Genomic DNA, 15016 nt, shown 5'->3' with positions numbered 1-15016 from the left:
GTATGGGTAGTAGGAATGACTGCAAGAATCACCAGGCCTCAAACACAACTGTTCTTCATTCAGCACACACAGAAGTGAGGGCTTAGCAGAAACCCCACCCGCTGTTGCTGCTCCCAATTCTACAGGAGCTGCCAAGGTTCAAAAACAATAACTAACCCACAGTACCCCTTAGAATGTATGTATGTATGTATGTATGTATGTATTTAAAATATTTCTTGGCCACCTTTCAGGGCAGAAGCCCTCCCAAGGCGGCTTACAACAATAAAATACATAAAAACAATTAAAATACTAAAAGTGATAAAAATATAATAACAATGAAAATAACAATAAAAGCCAACAATAAAACCAACAACGTTAAAAGCAGCAACAGTGATATTAGCAGCAACAGCAACAGTAGCAGTCATATCAATAGAAGGCCAAGGTAAAATAATATGTTTTCAAGGCCTTCTTAAAAGGCTGCAATGACGGAGCATGGCAGACCTCCGATGGCAGCTTGTTCCAAAGGTGTAGGGCTACTGCAGAGAAGGCCCTCTCACGTGCTGTCACCCACCTCACTGCTCTCACAGGTGGGCAAATGAGAAGGGCCTCTCTTTCTGATCTTAAAGTGTGGGCAGGCTGATATGGGTGTAGGCGGTCCTTCAAGTAACTTGGTCCCAAACCATTTAAGGCTTCAAAGGTCAAACCCAGCACTTTGAATTGGGCTTGGAAACATACCGGTAGCCAGTGCAGCTGGCGCAGTATAGGCATCATATGATCGAATCGAATCGCCCCCACCAATACTTGGGCGGCCGCATTCTGCACAAGCTGGAGTTTCTGAACTGTCTTCAAAGGCAGCCCCACATATAGTGCATTACAGTAGTCTAGCCTGGAGATGACTAGTGCATCAATAAATGAGGCAAGGTCTGTCCTCTCCAGATAGGGCCACAGTTGGCATACCAGCCTAAGCAGGTAAAAAGCATTCCAGGACACCGCAGCCTCCTGGGCTTCCCCAGTTAGCTCAGCGTCCAGGAGGACTCCCAAAGTGCGCACTTGGTCTTTCAGGGGGAGTGCAACCCCATCTAAGACAAGTTGTAAACCTCCATCCGAAGTAGTTGTTTTCCCAACCCAGAGTACCTCCCCCTTGTCTGGATTAAGTTTCAACTTGTTCACCCTCATCTATCCCAAAACAGCTTCCAGGCACTAGTTCAAGAGTTCCACAGCCTCCCTGCATAACATTCCTTCCCCCTTATTTATCATAGTCTTTCAGCCAACAAAGAGGAACCCTTTCACAGCATGGTCTCTGCAGTTGACTGGTAGATATAGATTGCCCAGATGACTTCCTTTAAGTAACTGCTGCAGGTAAGGAAAGAGTATTGATCCCATTGCTTAGTGGTTCTGGCATTTCAACAGGCGATGAGAGAAACTCATCAGTTCCAGATAGATCTTCAGCAGTTACCTCTGCTGATGACAACCCACTCTGGCCAGAACGCCTTCTCAGCTGGACAAGATGGATCCAGATGAAGTGACACTGGCTTCCCTTTATATTCTCCCAATTCTTCAGAAAATACCCTTGGTAATTTATTAACAATTGCTGCAAGCCAACCTGTAGTAAGGGCATGAATTCCTTGAATGCTAACCCCTTTTGATGAGAACCAGTTTCTCCTGAAGAGGTTTTTCGCTGCCCCTTCACCATTATAAGTGGAAGCTTCCCTTGGAAGGAGCCATACTGTACATCTACAGTGCAGCATCCAACAATATCAACCTTCTTTGCATTGTAATCACGCAGAACACATGATGGACTTGACAACTTTGGAGCAAGGGTCCCAGAAAATATGTGCTTAAAGGTGTCCCTGCTAATTAGGGATACCCCAATGAATCCACTTCCATTTTGCACTTCCACCATGATTAATACTGTTGCATACAACACTGAATCATGAGGTTCCTTGCCACAGACCTTCTGAATGTGATGTAGCTGTCGAGCTTCATCACCCTGTGGATAATCAACCCCATGAGACACTAGGTGGAGTGACTCCTTGTTATAGTTCCTTGGCCTTGTGCTGACAGATTTTGAACAGCACTCGCTGAAGGTCACTCTTCTTCTTGCAAAACCTGCACTCAGCATCCTTGAATCTGTACAGAGAGTGCTGATGTGGTCCTCCGCAGCCTGAGCAGGAATAGGTAAGCCAGGGCCTATCTGCAGATTTTATGGAGAGTGCATTTCTTGTGTTCTGTTGACCTTGCTGCCCAGAATTCTCAGCCTGCTTGCTTCGGACGGCATTTACATCATCTGCATCTCTCTTGAGTTCTGTGACATATAGTGATGCAGTCTCACTGGCTAATGCCTTTTCTTAAGCCACTGTAAATGTCAAGTTTGGCTCAGACAGGAGGTGTCGTAGTGCTTCATCATAAACCCCACAGACATGGCAATCCCTCAACATATCCTCTAGAAAATCCCGAAAGTTGCAGTATTGAGAAAGATGACGCATTTCTGAAGTATAAGCGGCAGTGCCCTATCCAGGTTGCTGCATTCGTTTGTGAAATTGAAATCTCTGCACAGTAACTGAAGGATTTGGTGAGAGAAGTATCTTCAATAATCCTAAAAATTCATCAAATGTCTTAGTTTTGGATGAGGCAGGAGCAGTGAGGATTTTATTATAGCAAATGTCTGTGGCCCACAGTCAAGAGCACAGCTCACTTTTGTTCAGCAGTAGCTCTCTCATTTGCTTCAAGACAGAACGAAAGGCGTTCTGCGTAAGAATCCCAGGAAGCAACTTGCCTAACATCAAACTCTTTGATATGTCCAAGAGCAGCCATTTTGATTTTAATTCTCTTTTTCGTAAAACACAGGAGTTGCTCAAGTTCTTAAGTGGGTGTAGCTGACTGCTTACCAGTTAGCTGTGTAAATGGATTCACAGTCCTTGCTGCCTGTATAGCTCTCAGAATCCCACCTTTGTGGCCACAAAATGTTGTATAGCTAGTAAGAATGACTGCAAGAATCAGCAGGCCTCAAACACAACTGTTCTGCACACACAGAAGTGAGGGCTTAGCAGAAGCTCCACCCAGTGTTGCTACTCCCAACTCTACAGGAGCTGCCAAGGTTCAAAAACAATAACTGGCCCACAGTGCCCCCCCCCCCCGATACATAAAAAAGCAAAGCGCTAGCCTTCAGCTATCAGCCATCTTTACTACCAAAGAACGCCTCTGGGCCCAATGTGGGCCTGAAGACATCTTTAGGAAGTAAAGATGGCAGGCGGCTAGAGGCAGGCGATTTGCTTTGAAGTGCTCCAAGCCACCTGGAAAAAAAAGGGGCTGATGCTACTGCTGCTGCCCCATGGAGAAGTCTTGTGGATGGCAGTGTGGAAACCAGGGGACTTCTGGTGATAACCTGATGGAGTGGGAGGAGGAAGTGGGGAGGGCTGGGTGGCAAGGCTGTAGAGTGACCCAATGGCAGGGCAGGGCAGGGCGGGGCAAGGGAGGTGTGTGCGTTACATGCATGGTGTGAGAGTCTGGGGGTGGGGTTAATCCCAAAGGAGAAGAGTGAGTGGAACTTGTGTGCTAGGAATGTGGGGTGAGCGTTTGGGGGCTTATCCTGAATACAAAAGAACTGTGAATTCAAAGGAGTGGGTTTGTGTTTTGGGGCTCAGATACCACATCTGTTCTGTGTTCAGGTTCTTATGATAAATTATTTGTCCTTTAGCCTCACCAGTTTGCCTTTCTGTGAAATTGGGTTTTTGTGACTGGCCCCCCACCCCCACCCCATCGGCTGTTTTATGACTGGGCACCCCCTATTGCAGCCATTTTGCAGTGGCACCTATGACACATCCTCAAAATTCCAAATGTGCCCAATGGATCAAAAAGGTATCTCCAGAGTGCTGTTTGTGCAATCTCTGAAAGGGGCATCATGATAGATTAAGTGATGGGCTACTCAGTCAGCGTGGTATAGTAGTCAGAGTGTCAGACTCAGACGGGGTATACTTGGATTTAAATTCCTCCTTCAGCCGCAAAGATCACTTGATGACTTTGGACCAGTCATTCTGTCTTAGGGATGTCCGCGGAATCTGCCGTGAACTCAAATGAGGCCCCCCCGGAGTCCGTGGCGGAATGGATGTACTCACCTCCGCCTCCCAGACCCACGCGGACTGAATCCTCCCTCCCGGCAGCTCCATTCAGGAAACGCAAATGGCATCCGCGTCCCTGTATTTTCTTGTGATAGGCTACGCGTTTGAATTTGCGTAGATAGTTGCATAGCCTATTGCGTGAAAAAGCAGGGACGCAAATGGCATAGTGGATGTCAGGGTGGAAACTGAGCCCATAGAGCCCCAGAGCAGTTCTGATTCTGAGGAGGAACAGCAGTCTGTGGGAGAGGAGCCATCTCATCCCTCACAGGCACAGCAGCTGGCAGAGATTCCTCCTGCCAGCATTCCTGAGATAGTGATCCTAGCAGTGAGAAAGTGCGGGAACAAGGCTTGCTAGATGCTCGATGCAGACACAGAGAACAACAAGCGATGGAGGGCATGGAAAGGAGGCGTAGCGCCTGTTTGGTGCGCAAGCAACGGCCGCCTCCCATGGACCCAAGGGAAAGAGGGAGGATCTCTCCCTAGCCCATAAGTTCTGGGTCTTCAAGTGACTCTCTTTCAAACGGGGATCAACTGCCTATTCGAAGCTTAGGCCACTCTGCTGTTCCTTGCTTTAGTCGCTGGTGATTAGCATCTGAAAGAGTCATTAAGTTGTAAAAGGATTAAAGCTTTGAAAAGAATCCCTTCATCTGTGTCTTGAGTTGGCTATTGGAGTCTACTGAAAGAGGCCGCCAGGGAGCTCCTGACAGTGGACGCCATTTGCATCCCTGCTTTTTCACGCGATAGGCTACACAAATATCTACGCAAATTCAAACACGTAGCCTACCACGAGAAGATACAGGGATGCAAACGGCGTCGTGATCGCCATTTGCATCCAGATCACTTCCTGTTTCCGCCCAGCAGCAGTAAGGACAGCAATGGCGGCTGTATTGCTGGCGGAACAGAGCTGGCTAGCGAGGATTCCAGGGGGGGAGGAATGGATCGCCTCCCCCCCCCGGTGGACCACCCCGTGGACGCAATGTAAGGGATTGGTACATCCCTATTCTCTCTTAATCTAATCTGCCCCACCAATTTGGTTGGTTGGGGTGTGTGTGTGTCCATCCAGCCTTCCATGCATGCTCTCCTGAGCTCCTGGTTAATAAAATTCACAGAGGAAATGACTGGGATTAGTATGTCTTGATGGAAAAAAGAAATATTTCGTAGATAAGCAAGAAATCCTAAGCAGATCACCTAAGCAAGTAGATTTTCATCTTGGTAAATAAATCTGCTGTCTTGAATGATAGCTAGTTCTGATATTTCACCTAAAATGAGTTGGTTTTAGCTACACAATATAATTAACCAGGAAACAGATTTATAAAATGAGACAACCATCAAAAATGAAATTTTTTTATTATCAGTGACTGCTGAAGACTCAATAAACTGGTTCGCATGTAATCCATATTTGTGGGTTAACTCAGGAATTGGCAGGGCCGCAAGCAAGGGAACGAATGCACTGCCTCCCATGCACTTGTCACTTCTTTCAATCAGCTTTAATCAACAACCCAAGAACCTCCTATTCCTGGGTCATTTGATGTGACATCCAAACCTGGAACTCTGGGCTGTTGTTGGGTTAAACTCTGGGCTGTTTAACCCTAAAAAACCAAGAGTGCCTGTGTTGTTGATTAAAGCTGATTCAAAATGGAACTGATGAGCATGTAGGAGTCAGCACACTCATTCCCTCGTTCACAATCATAACAACCCATGGTTTAAACGACCCATGGGTAGTTATGTTTGAACTGGATCACAGCATATCCTGTCATTTCAAAGCAATACTCACAGCAAAGACTAAGCATATAAGGAAGCCATAACTCTTTGAAGGCTTTTATCTGTTGTCTTCAATAAAACAATCCACATGCTTAAAGGTTTCAGCTGCATGTCGTAGACCGCACAAGGAATAATGGAACTGTGGTTGAGCAAGACTACAACTCCTATTTTATACAATGAAGATTTAAAGACAGCTGTAAGTATTATACTGTTTTGAGTATAAGCAGGGGCGATGCTAGGTTCTTAAAAGATACAGGGCACAGGCCCATAACACAAATTTGCGCATGAGTCTAAGCGCATGTCTAATATGTGTGTGTGTGGTGTGTGCATGCAGTGTGCTTGCGTGTATGTATAGATTACATACATACATACATACATAAGTGTGCACTGACCACCCCCCTTCAACTCAGACCCTGATTCAGCATTTTGGAAAACATATCGCTTCTGTTCTGGCCAATTTGTAGTCGGACCACTTCAGCTCAGCATCAAACCTGAGTCAAGGTTTGGGAAAATGAATCTTTATGCTTCCTACTGACTACCATGGGAAATTAGAAAAAATTGTAACTTTTTTCTCTTGGTCAGAACTGGATAATTTCAGGCATAGTTGCCCCAAGAAGGGGATTACACCTGCCCAACATTAGAAAAATAGGTGCAGGGTTTATATTTTGATTTTCTTTTAAAGGGAACTGCCAATAACATTTTAATTCCTTGGAAGAATTGGATAAACATTTCAGGATTCATTGCCCCATCAGAGGAGATCATTCTGCCAAATTTCAGAATGCTAGCCACAAGGGTTTTTGTGACCTTGACATTTTGAGGTCTCCAAAAGAGGTCATACCTATCTTCCTATGTTCCTTGTGGACCATTGTTCTGAAAATTACAGTCAGCCTAGAGTTGTCCCTAAGTAAGAAACAAGCAACGTTTCAGAAGGATAGGTGCAGCAGTTCATGTGGAAGGGGAGCTCTCCAATTTGGGGGAGGGAGTGATTTGCTTTCCCTTCCATTCACCCCTTCTCCAAGTTTTTGGGTAAATGTGTATGAAAATGCACAGGTCATTAGAGGTGTCCCCCAGGCAAGAAACCTTCAAAGTTTCTGAACGATATACATGCATGCAAATTTAGAATGACTAGAATTTATTTACATTTCACCAATGTTAGTGGCGGGAGAACATGGGTGGGAAGGTGCTATTGCACTCACGTCCTGCTTGTGGGTTTCCCGTGGGCATCTGGTTGGCTATTGTGTGAACAGAATGCTGAACTAGATGGGCCTTGGTCTGATGCAGCATGGCTCATCTTATGTTCTTAAACAGAGAGTGCCTCTGAGCTTATGCAGAATGCTTTTCCTTCACCACTGAGTACTTACATTCTCCCCCTACCAACTCTATTCCCCTCCATTCAACCATCCCTCCTCATCCTACCATCCTCCAGCAACTCTTCATAAGAACAGATGTCTTGTTTTGTGCAACTCTCCTCTACTTCCTTGTAATGCACAAGCTCTCATTATATCTTCCTCCCCATAACTTCATTTGTGCCAAGCCTTCACCAGGGTTCAGCCAATGAGTCTGTTTTCAAAACTAGGGCTAAGTTATGGAGAAACTCTGAGCATGTACTAAGTGCCTTTCCCTCACCCCTGAAGGTAGATTTCATGCAACCCCCCCCCCCCCGAAACCCACTAATGACATGCATAGGACTGAGCTGAAAGGGTAGCCAATTCATTAGACAGAATTGGGTAGGCACTGTATTAAGTATGCAGTACCATGCTCACAACTCAGGACTAATTTCTGAATAAACATGCAGAACATCAAGGTGCAAACCTCCCTGCAAAAGTAACCTGTGCTGGAATCCTATGCACTTTCCTGAGGGTAAGCCTCATTAAATATAATGGGATTTCTCAGTAGGCATACATCGGATTGCATACATTTAGCAATATTTATCTCCTTTCCACTTAAGAAGCAAACCAAAAACTCCTATTTTTTTAACTAAAACTTTCTGTTCATAGGAACACAGGAAGCTGCCTTATACTGAGTCAGACCCTGGATCTATCTAGCCCAGGATTGTCGACACTGACTGGCAGCAGCAGCTCTTCAGGGTTCCAGGCAGGATTCTTTTGTAGCCCTAGCTGGAGATGCTGGGGATTGAACCTGGGACCTTCTGCATGCCAAGCATGTGCTCTACCCCTGAGCTATAGCCCTTCCTATTTCTGGATAATGGCAACTGACAAACAGAACAGCCCCAGATTTGTTTCTCTGCAACCATGTGAACCCACTCTTCTCAAAGACTTGAGTGAGGAGAAGGAGAAAAACCAACCCCCTTGTCTGTTTGTATAAAGTCAAATTCAGTTCCGAACTTCTCTTGCCTGTCGAAGAGAATTCTCTTTAAGAATTCCTCAAGATATGCTCTGGGTGGAATAAAGAAGAGGAAGGACGGACGGATGGATAGGGGAGGGGAGGGAAGAGGAAAAGAATGGTGATTGGAAATGTGCATGGGGGTGGGGGGTAGAGAGAATTCCCTAAGCCAATTGGCTCCTTTCAGAGAGAATTGAGAAGGCTGTGCAGGGTTTGCAAGGATTGCAGTACTTAAATGAACTTTATGAGGTGAGGTGGCTGAGCGCTTTTTCTAGCTTTTTTAAAACTGTAGAACATATTTAAAAGCCCCAGCAGTGTCTCAATCATGACGCCACATAGTCCTAACCCTCCCTTTGGGATTGAGTCCTACAGCTATTTAGGAGAAATTAAAGTGGAGGGGGAGAAAGAAGTTTGTGGAGGCTGATTGGACCCTTTGCTGTACTAAAGCGACTAAACTTCTACAGAATCCAAAGGCTCCAGTTTGGGGCAGTACAATCAGATGCTGTGTGAAATACCAGTATTTCACATGGAGCTCTTTCTTCCCTTCCTTCTCCCTCTTCAAAATTTCATTGCAGGCAAGCTCCCAACAGTGGGCATGTAAGAGCAGAAAAGAAAAGTAGGGGGAGAGGTGCACCTCAAAAAAACCCTACACCAGAGATTAGGGATAGTGACCTCCTAATGGTCACCTTAAACACCTTCTGATTAGGATCTCTAATCCCCTGGGTGACCTGACAGCTTTTACTTTTTGTTTTAGACCTTGAGAAAAGGAAACTTAACGCATGGCTAGCGCAAAAGCCACTAGGCCTGTCTGAAATTTGGCAGGCTCAGTCAGAAATATAGGGGCTGCCAGGTCCCCAAATTCCATGCACATATGTAGAAGCACAAAAAAATATAGCTCTTTGCTTTGACAGGTTTTCTTGAAAATAGCAAATTGTACCTGTGACTAGCACAAAAGCCACTGGACTTAACTGCCTGAAATTTGGCTCCATGGGGGCTACCAAGCCTCCAAATTTCATGTATTTATCGTACAAACTAAAAACGTTTGTTTTCCAATGCAAGTCAATGGGAAAATGTAAAAAAATGGCAATTAGGACAGCTCAAAAGATACGGGGCCCGTGCCCAAGTAGGCCTCTTTCTAATGACGCCCCTGAGTATAAGCATTACGCACACAATCTGCAGCTGTATCAACCTTTGCTAATAAAAATCCAAGTAAGAAATCAATATTCGGAGTACACAGATTGTTTTTCATCAGTAATTTAATGGGAACTTTGTATTTGCTTGTTACACACATGTATAGAAAATGATCAGTATGAACCAATACTGGCATACAAAGATCATAACTGATGTGCATTTGACAATTTACAAGTGAAGATTTGTACGGTTGTGGTATTTCTGGAAGGGATCATCGACATACCAATTTCTTCTTTTCCAGAAGGAGCTGGTCATTTTATCAAGGAGCTTAGACTGTGTTTTATTGCAGAAAACTTGTTCCCTCAAACGTTTTTTCCGCCTAGGATTTTTTTTCCACAGTTTTTTCTTGTAACCAGCCTGTCAAAAAGCAAAAGATTTAAGTCTTGAATCATAAGTAGCTAGTCACAAAACAAATCATCTTCAAATAAGCAAATGTTAATTTCATTGACAGGTGCATCCTCCATGTTTTTCATTCATTATTCATTCATCCATTTCTATACCAAATACCAAAGCTCTCTAGGCAGTTCACAGTGTGATAGAATATAATATAAGAACGTACATTCAAGAATGTACAGCAGTTTAAAAACAAGTTAAAAACAATTAATAATAAAATTACCAGGACCTGATAAAAAAAAATAAAATGCCCCATCGCACACTGTCAAATCTCTGGGAGTAGAGGGAATTGTTAAACCGGCACTGGAAAGATGACAATGTTGGCGCCAGACAAACCTCACTGGGGAGAGCATTCCAAAGTTGGGGGGCCAACACCAAGAAGGCCCTCTCCCTTGTTGCTATCCTCTGAATCTCCCTCAGAGGAAGGACTCAGTGCAATCAGGCCAGAATCTGTATTATATACTCAGATGTTCTGACGCTGCTATCAATCTGGCTACTGCATTTTGCACAAGCTGCAGCTTCCAACCCGTCTTCAAGAGCAGCCCAATATATATAAAGATATTTCTGGAAGATGTTGGAAATGTGAAGATCAAGACGGAATGTTTTATCATTTATGGCAGACTTGTAAAAAAGCTAAAACATTTTGGAAACGAATACAGTCTTTAGCTCAAAGAATATTAAAGACTACTATAGAATTAAAGCCAGAAACTGTTTTATTGGGACTAACAGATAAACACGTAAAAGGGGGGAACCCTCTTTCTCTACATGACAACGGCTGCAAGGTTATTGTATGCACAAAAATGGAAGAATGAAACAATACCAACTATGAGCGAGTGGATCATGAAAATGATGGAGCTGGCAGAGATGGCAAAACTTACTATTATAATTAAAGAAGGATCAGCAACTAAATTTATGTTAGACTGGAAACCTTTTATAGAATTTGTACAAGAAACAGAGAAAAACGATATCTATGTATGTGGATTTTGAACTTTGAGATGGTTAATTCTCTTTTTGTTGTTAAAATTAGGAGAGAAATGAGATAAAGTCTATGAACTCAATGTATGATATACAACTAAGATAAGAACTAGAGAATAATAATGAACATTTGTTGTGCAAGGGGAACCAAAGGTAGATATCTTACAATCTTAAGAGATATTTTAGTGTATGTGTATTGTGTGTTTATGTTGTTGTTGTGTTTTGTTTTTAAAAAATAAAAAATATTATATCAAAAGAGCAGCCCTACATAGACTGCATTGTAGTAATTTAACTTGGAGGTTACCAGAGTATAGACTGCTGAAGCCAGGTTATCCCTGTCCAGATAGGTGCACAGCTGGGCTACCAGCCAAAGTTGGCAGAAGGAACTCCGTGCCACTGAGGGCACCTGAGCCTCAAGTGAGAATGATGACTCCAGGAGAACCCCCAAGCTATGACCCTGCTTGGGGGTTCTCCAGAACAGGATGAACACCTCTATCCAGTCAGAAAAACCACCCACTAACAGCATCTCAGTCTTGTCTGGATTGAGTTTGTTTATTGGCCCTCATCCAGTTCATTGTCACAGCCAGGTACTGATTCAGCACATCCACAGCCTCACCTAATGAAAATCAAAAGGAGAAGTACAGCTGCATGTCATCAGCATAGTGATGGCAACACTCCAAAGCTCCGGATGACTCTACCCAGTGGTTTTGTGCAGATGTTAAATAGCATAGGGCACAGAACCCCATACTGGAGAACCCACACAGTTCGGCCATATCCCCCAAGCACCACCTTCTGGAGCTGGCTGTCGAAGTGGGAGCAAAACCACTGCAGCACAGTTCCCAGCTCAGACAGTCGCCTCAGAAGAATACCATGGAGTATCGATAAAACAACGGGGGGGTTATCTTGCACATTTTCTACCTTGTTACAAACAGAGAAGCAGCAGCTCTCACAACCACACTATGCAGCTAAGACAATCAGTACAGAAAATGCATTTACCCTTTTCCTTATCCAAAGGCCACAGTGCAATCGGAGAAATCTGTTAACCACAGCTTTTACAGTTTTTCCTTTTCCTTTCTGCAAGCTGTATTTGATGAGAGTCCTCGCTTGCTGATGAAGGATACTTGGAAGCAGAGGTCTTACGCTGAAATTTGTGTCGAATTAAGAAAATATGAAATTAGATCTAATAGCTGTAAAATACATTTCACATTTGGCTAATCCTGTGTCAGTAATTAAGAAACTTTATACTAAGTTCCTTATGAAAAATAAACTAAACATTTCAACGAGCTTTCATGAATATCAAGAGTTAAGTCCTCAAGTATCTCCATAGTTTTTTGCCATATCAGAACTCAGTCTGTCAGTGCAGAGGGCGCAGCACTCTCAACCTAGGCTAGATCTACACTACTGCTTTATAACAGTATTGAAGTGCACTGATAACTGTTGGGGCACATTACACATTTGATATACTGCTATCGTAGTGTTATTTCCTGCTTTTTATTCCACATTATCCAAAATACAACAAATGTCATTGTGTGTCCCACGAGGTATAAATGCACAAGAGGGATATAGCGTTACCATGATGGGATTGTAATGATATGACACAAGGTGTAGCTCTGGCCGCAGTCAAGCTCCACTCACAGTAGAGGGCTGTTGCTCCCACTGATTCCCTCTCTAATGCTCCACTGAGGGAAACATCTCTGAAATCAAACACAATTGTATGTCCCATGTTGTTTCTCCCTTGCTTCTTGAAGAAAGAAGCACCCTGTGGAAACTACATTTCTTAAGTCCCTGGCATTTGGAATGCAGTTGTGGCCACATTCCAAATACAGGAGAGGGAGAAAGAGATCAAGATCTTCCTCCCTTCCACTTCTCACTGCAGTCACCATCCAACAGCCACTGGAATCCCTAGGATTCTTTATCTCAGGGTTGGGGAACCTGTGGCCCTTCAGATGTTTTGGCCTACTACTCCCAATGTTCTCTCACCATTGGCTACGGCTGGTGGGAGTTGTTGGCAAAAACATCTGGAGGGCCTCAGGTTTCCCACTCTTGGTCTACCTAGAGTCTAGATATTTATTTATTTATTTACTGCATTTATATCCTGCCTTTTTTCCTCTTGCAAGGAACCCAAGGCAGCTTACATTATCCTTCTCCTCTCCATTTTATCCTCACGGTTTGGGGGCTGGCAATTACACATATATTTAGAAGTCTCATGGGAGGGGGGATATTTTTACACTCATGACTGCTGCTCCCAGTCTAAATAAAGGGGTCACCTACTACTAAACTAAAGTATAGGTATAGACTGGAGCCTTTCTTAACAGCATCAGCAATGGCCTAGTATCCCCCTTGCAAACATTAATAAGGAAGACGGAGCAACAGGTATACATAAAGCAGAGCAGCCCTATAATGAGAGTAATAGAGAACTTTCCCGACATTTTGCATTTAATTTGTGGTCTTAGAGCATCATTGGGATACATGGCAGTTTACAGAGTATCAAGCAAAAATTTGTTCCTGGATAGAGAACATTATAAATCTAAACAGTGACAAGGGAATTGTGGGGAGGAGATGGGTAGAAGAGGAAAGAACAGGTTTATATTGTTACACACACTTTTATTTTGGTGGGGCAGCAGGAAGAGGGAGTGAAGACAAAACCTTTATGGAAGACCAAATCTTGTCCAAGTTGTTTAATGATGCTTACCTGTTCACTATTGAGACTGAATGCCCAGAAGAACCACTGCCAACAGACAGAAGAGGTTTTTGGGGAGAGATTGTTGATACCTGCCCATGGTTGAAGTGAAACGAAGACAGCCGAGAAATAGGGCAGATACTGCAAGAACCATTGTAAGCCAAAGGGCCCAAAGAACAGAAAGATCTTAAAAATCCTAAGGAAACAAACAAACAAACAAAACACCATGAGGGGGGGAATACAGCATGCACCCAACAATGAAGCCAGGCATGTCTTAGAGATGAAAACAACAACACTGGTATGTACTGGCAACACCCCTGTTCTCATATTAACAGATTTCAACATTTACGCTCACTATGGCAAGTGGGCTGCTACTTCTGGCAAGACTGATGAGCAACTAGCCCTTTGTCCAAATTTAACACTGCAAGAGGTGGCCAGATCCAAGACTGGGAGGAAGGTTGGGGGTAGGTTTGGCAGCTGCGTAGATAAGCAGAACTGCAATTCTCCACCCCACCCTTTTCCACTCTGAGCCCCTCTGCAAAGCATCAGCTGAAGCCAGAACACTCCTACTTGCCCTTCTTTTGGGGCTGGGGGAAAAGTGGCTTCCTTAGCTACTGCTGAGCAGCCACCATCAAACTGATGAGGAAAAACCTACTACTAAAGTACAGGTTTAGACTTAAGCCTTTCTTGAGAGCATTTGGCTTGGGAAGCAAGACCAGCCAGAAATGGTACCACTGCCCAAATGCGACACACCCACACTGTTGTGAAACACAATTATCTACTTGCTGTCCACTCAGTTCTCTCACTCTGAAATATTCTGCCCTGCACAGATTTAAAAGCAAAGAAGATATTCCTTCTTAAGGTTCAAGCCACACTTTAAATAAGGGGCATTGGAGATACATGGGGGGATTGCACTGTCATCTATAACACGTGTCATCTATAAGACTATGTCATCTTTAAGTGTCATCTATAAGACTATGCAGGCGTCTAGTCGGTGCAAATTTAACGCGCAAAACATTGCAAAATTAACCTCAAAAGCTGCTGCTGATAAAAAGGCAGGCTACGCAATACATCGTACTTTAGCGTGCACGCGTGTGAATTCACAGAGCGCCGAAGGGAGCTGAAACCTGAATGACCCCTACGGACACGCACTAACCGTTTTTCAAACAGACGTTCCCCAAAGGCCAGACTGGGCCGTACTTTGCATGGGCTTTCTCTGGTCAACAGGAACCACGGGCGAACCTGAATGGGGGCCGCCGTGTTTCTGGACAGGTACCGAGAGGGACAGGCATTCAGCTGGCGACGAGGAGCAGGCTGGACTCACTGCACCGGCAGACTGCTCCCTCCGCCAGGGAAATGCCGCCCCTTTCCACAAGACCCCTGCCCGAGCCCAGACGACCGCGCCTCTCCCTCCCCCCCTCCTCCTCCGCCGCCGCCGCCGCCGCCGCCGCCGCCGCCGCCGCCGCCGCCGCCGCCACCACCGCCACCACCACCACCACCACCGACCTGAGAACCTCCGCGCCACCGCCAAGGCCGCCATCTTGCCGGCTGCCTCCCGGCCCCGCCCCGCCCCGCC

The 15016-nt window shown here is 44.7% G+C and overlaps 1 protein-coding gene across 1 annotated transcript; it reads right to left on the bottom strand.

Annotated features, from left to right (window-relative positions):
- Window positions 1-9439: 9439 nt before the first annotated feature.
- MRPL35 (mitochondrial ribosomal protein L35) lies at window positions 9440-15008 on the bottom strand. Its single transcript, XM_084857435.1, has 4 exons — window positions 14947-15008; window positions 13453-13636; window positions 11757-11901; window positions 9440-9749 (listed from the first exon to the last, which is right to left on the bottom strand). The coding sequence occupies exons 1-4, from the start codon at window positions 14978-14980 to the stop codon at window positions 9561-9563; spliced, it is 552 nt and encodes a 183-aa protein (XP_084713561.1). The 5' UTR covers window positions 14981-15008; the 3' UTR covers window positions 9440-9560.
- Window positions 15009-15016: the final 8 nt, after the last annotated feature.

This window comes from Heloderma suspectum, chromosome 5, assembly GCF_057233095.1.
Source record: "Heloderma suspectum isolate Gila_16-S chromosome 5, 16-S_ref, whole genome shotgun sequence".
NCBI lineage: Eukaryota > Metazoa > Chordata > Lepidosauria > Squamata > Helodermatidae > Heloderma > Heloderma suspectum.
Note: the sequence above shows the minus strand (reverse complement) of the source record. Positions and strands in the feature narration are given on the sequence as shown.

What these genes read in the sequence shown, in the direction of transcription:
- MRPL35 (XM_084857435.1), bottom strand. Translation starts at nt 14,980, where the DNA reads ATGGCGGCCTTGGCGGTGGCGCGGAGGTTCTCAG. An exon ending in GGTGGCGCGGAGGTTCTCAG is followed by an intron (nt 13,637 to 14,946) that starts GTCGGTGGTGGT and finishes TTGTTTCCTTAG; the next exon opens with GATTTTTAAGATCTTTCTGT. An exon ending in GCCTTTGGATAAGGAAAAGG is followed by an intron (nt 9,750 to 11,756) that starts GTAAATGCATTT and finishes GCTTTTTGACAG; the next exon opens with GCTGGTTACAAGAAAAAACT.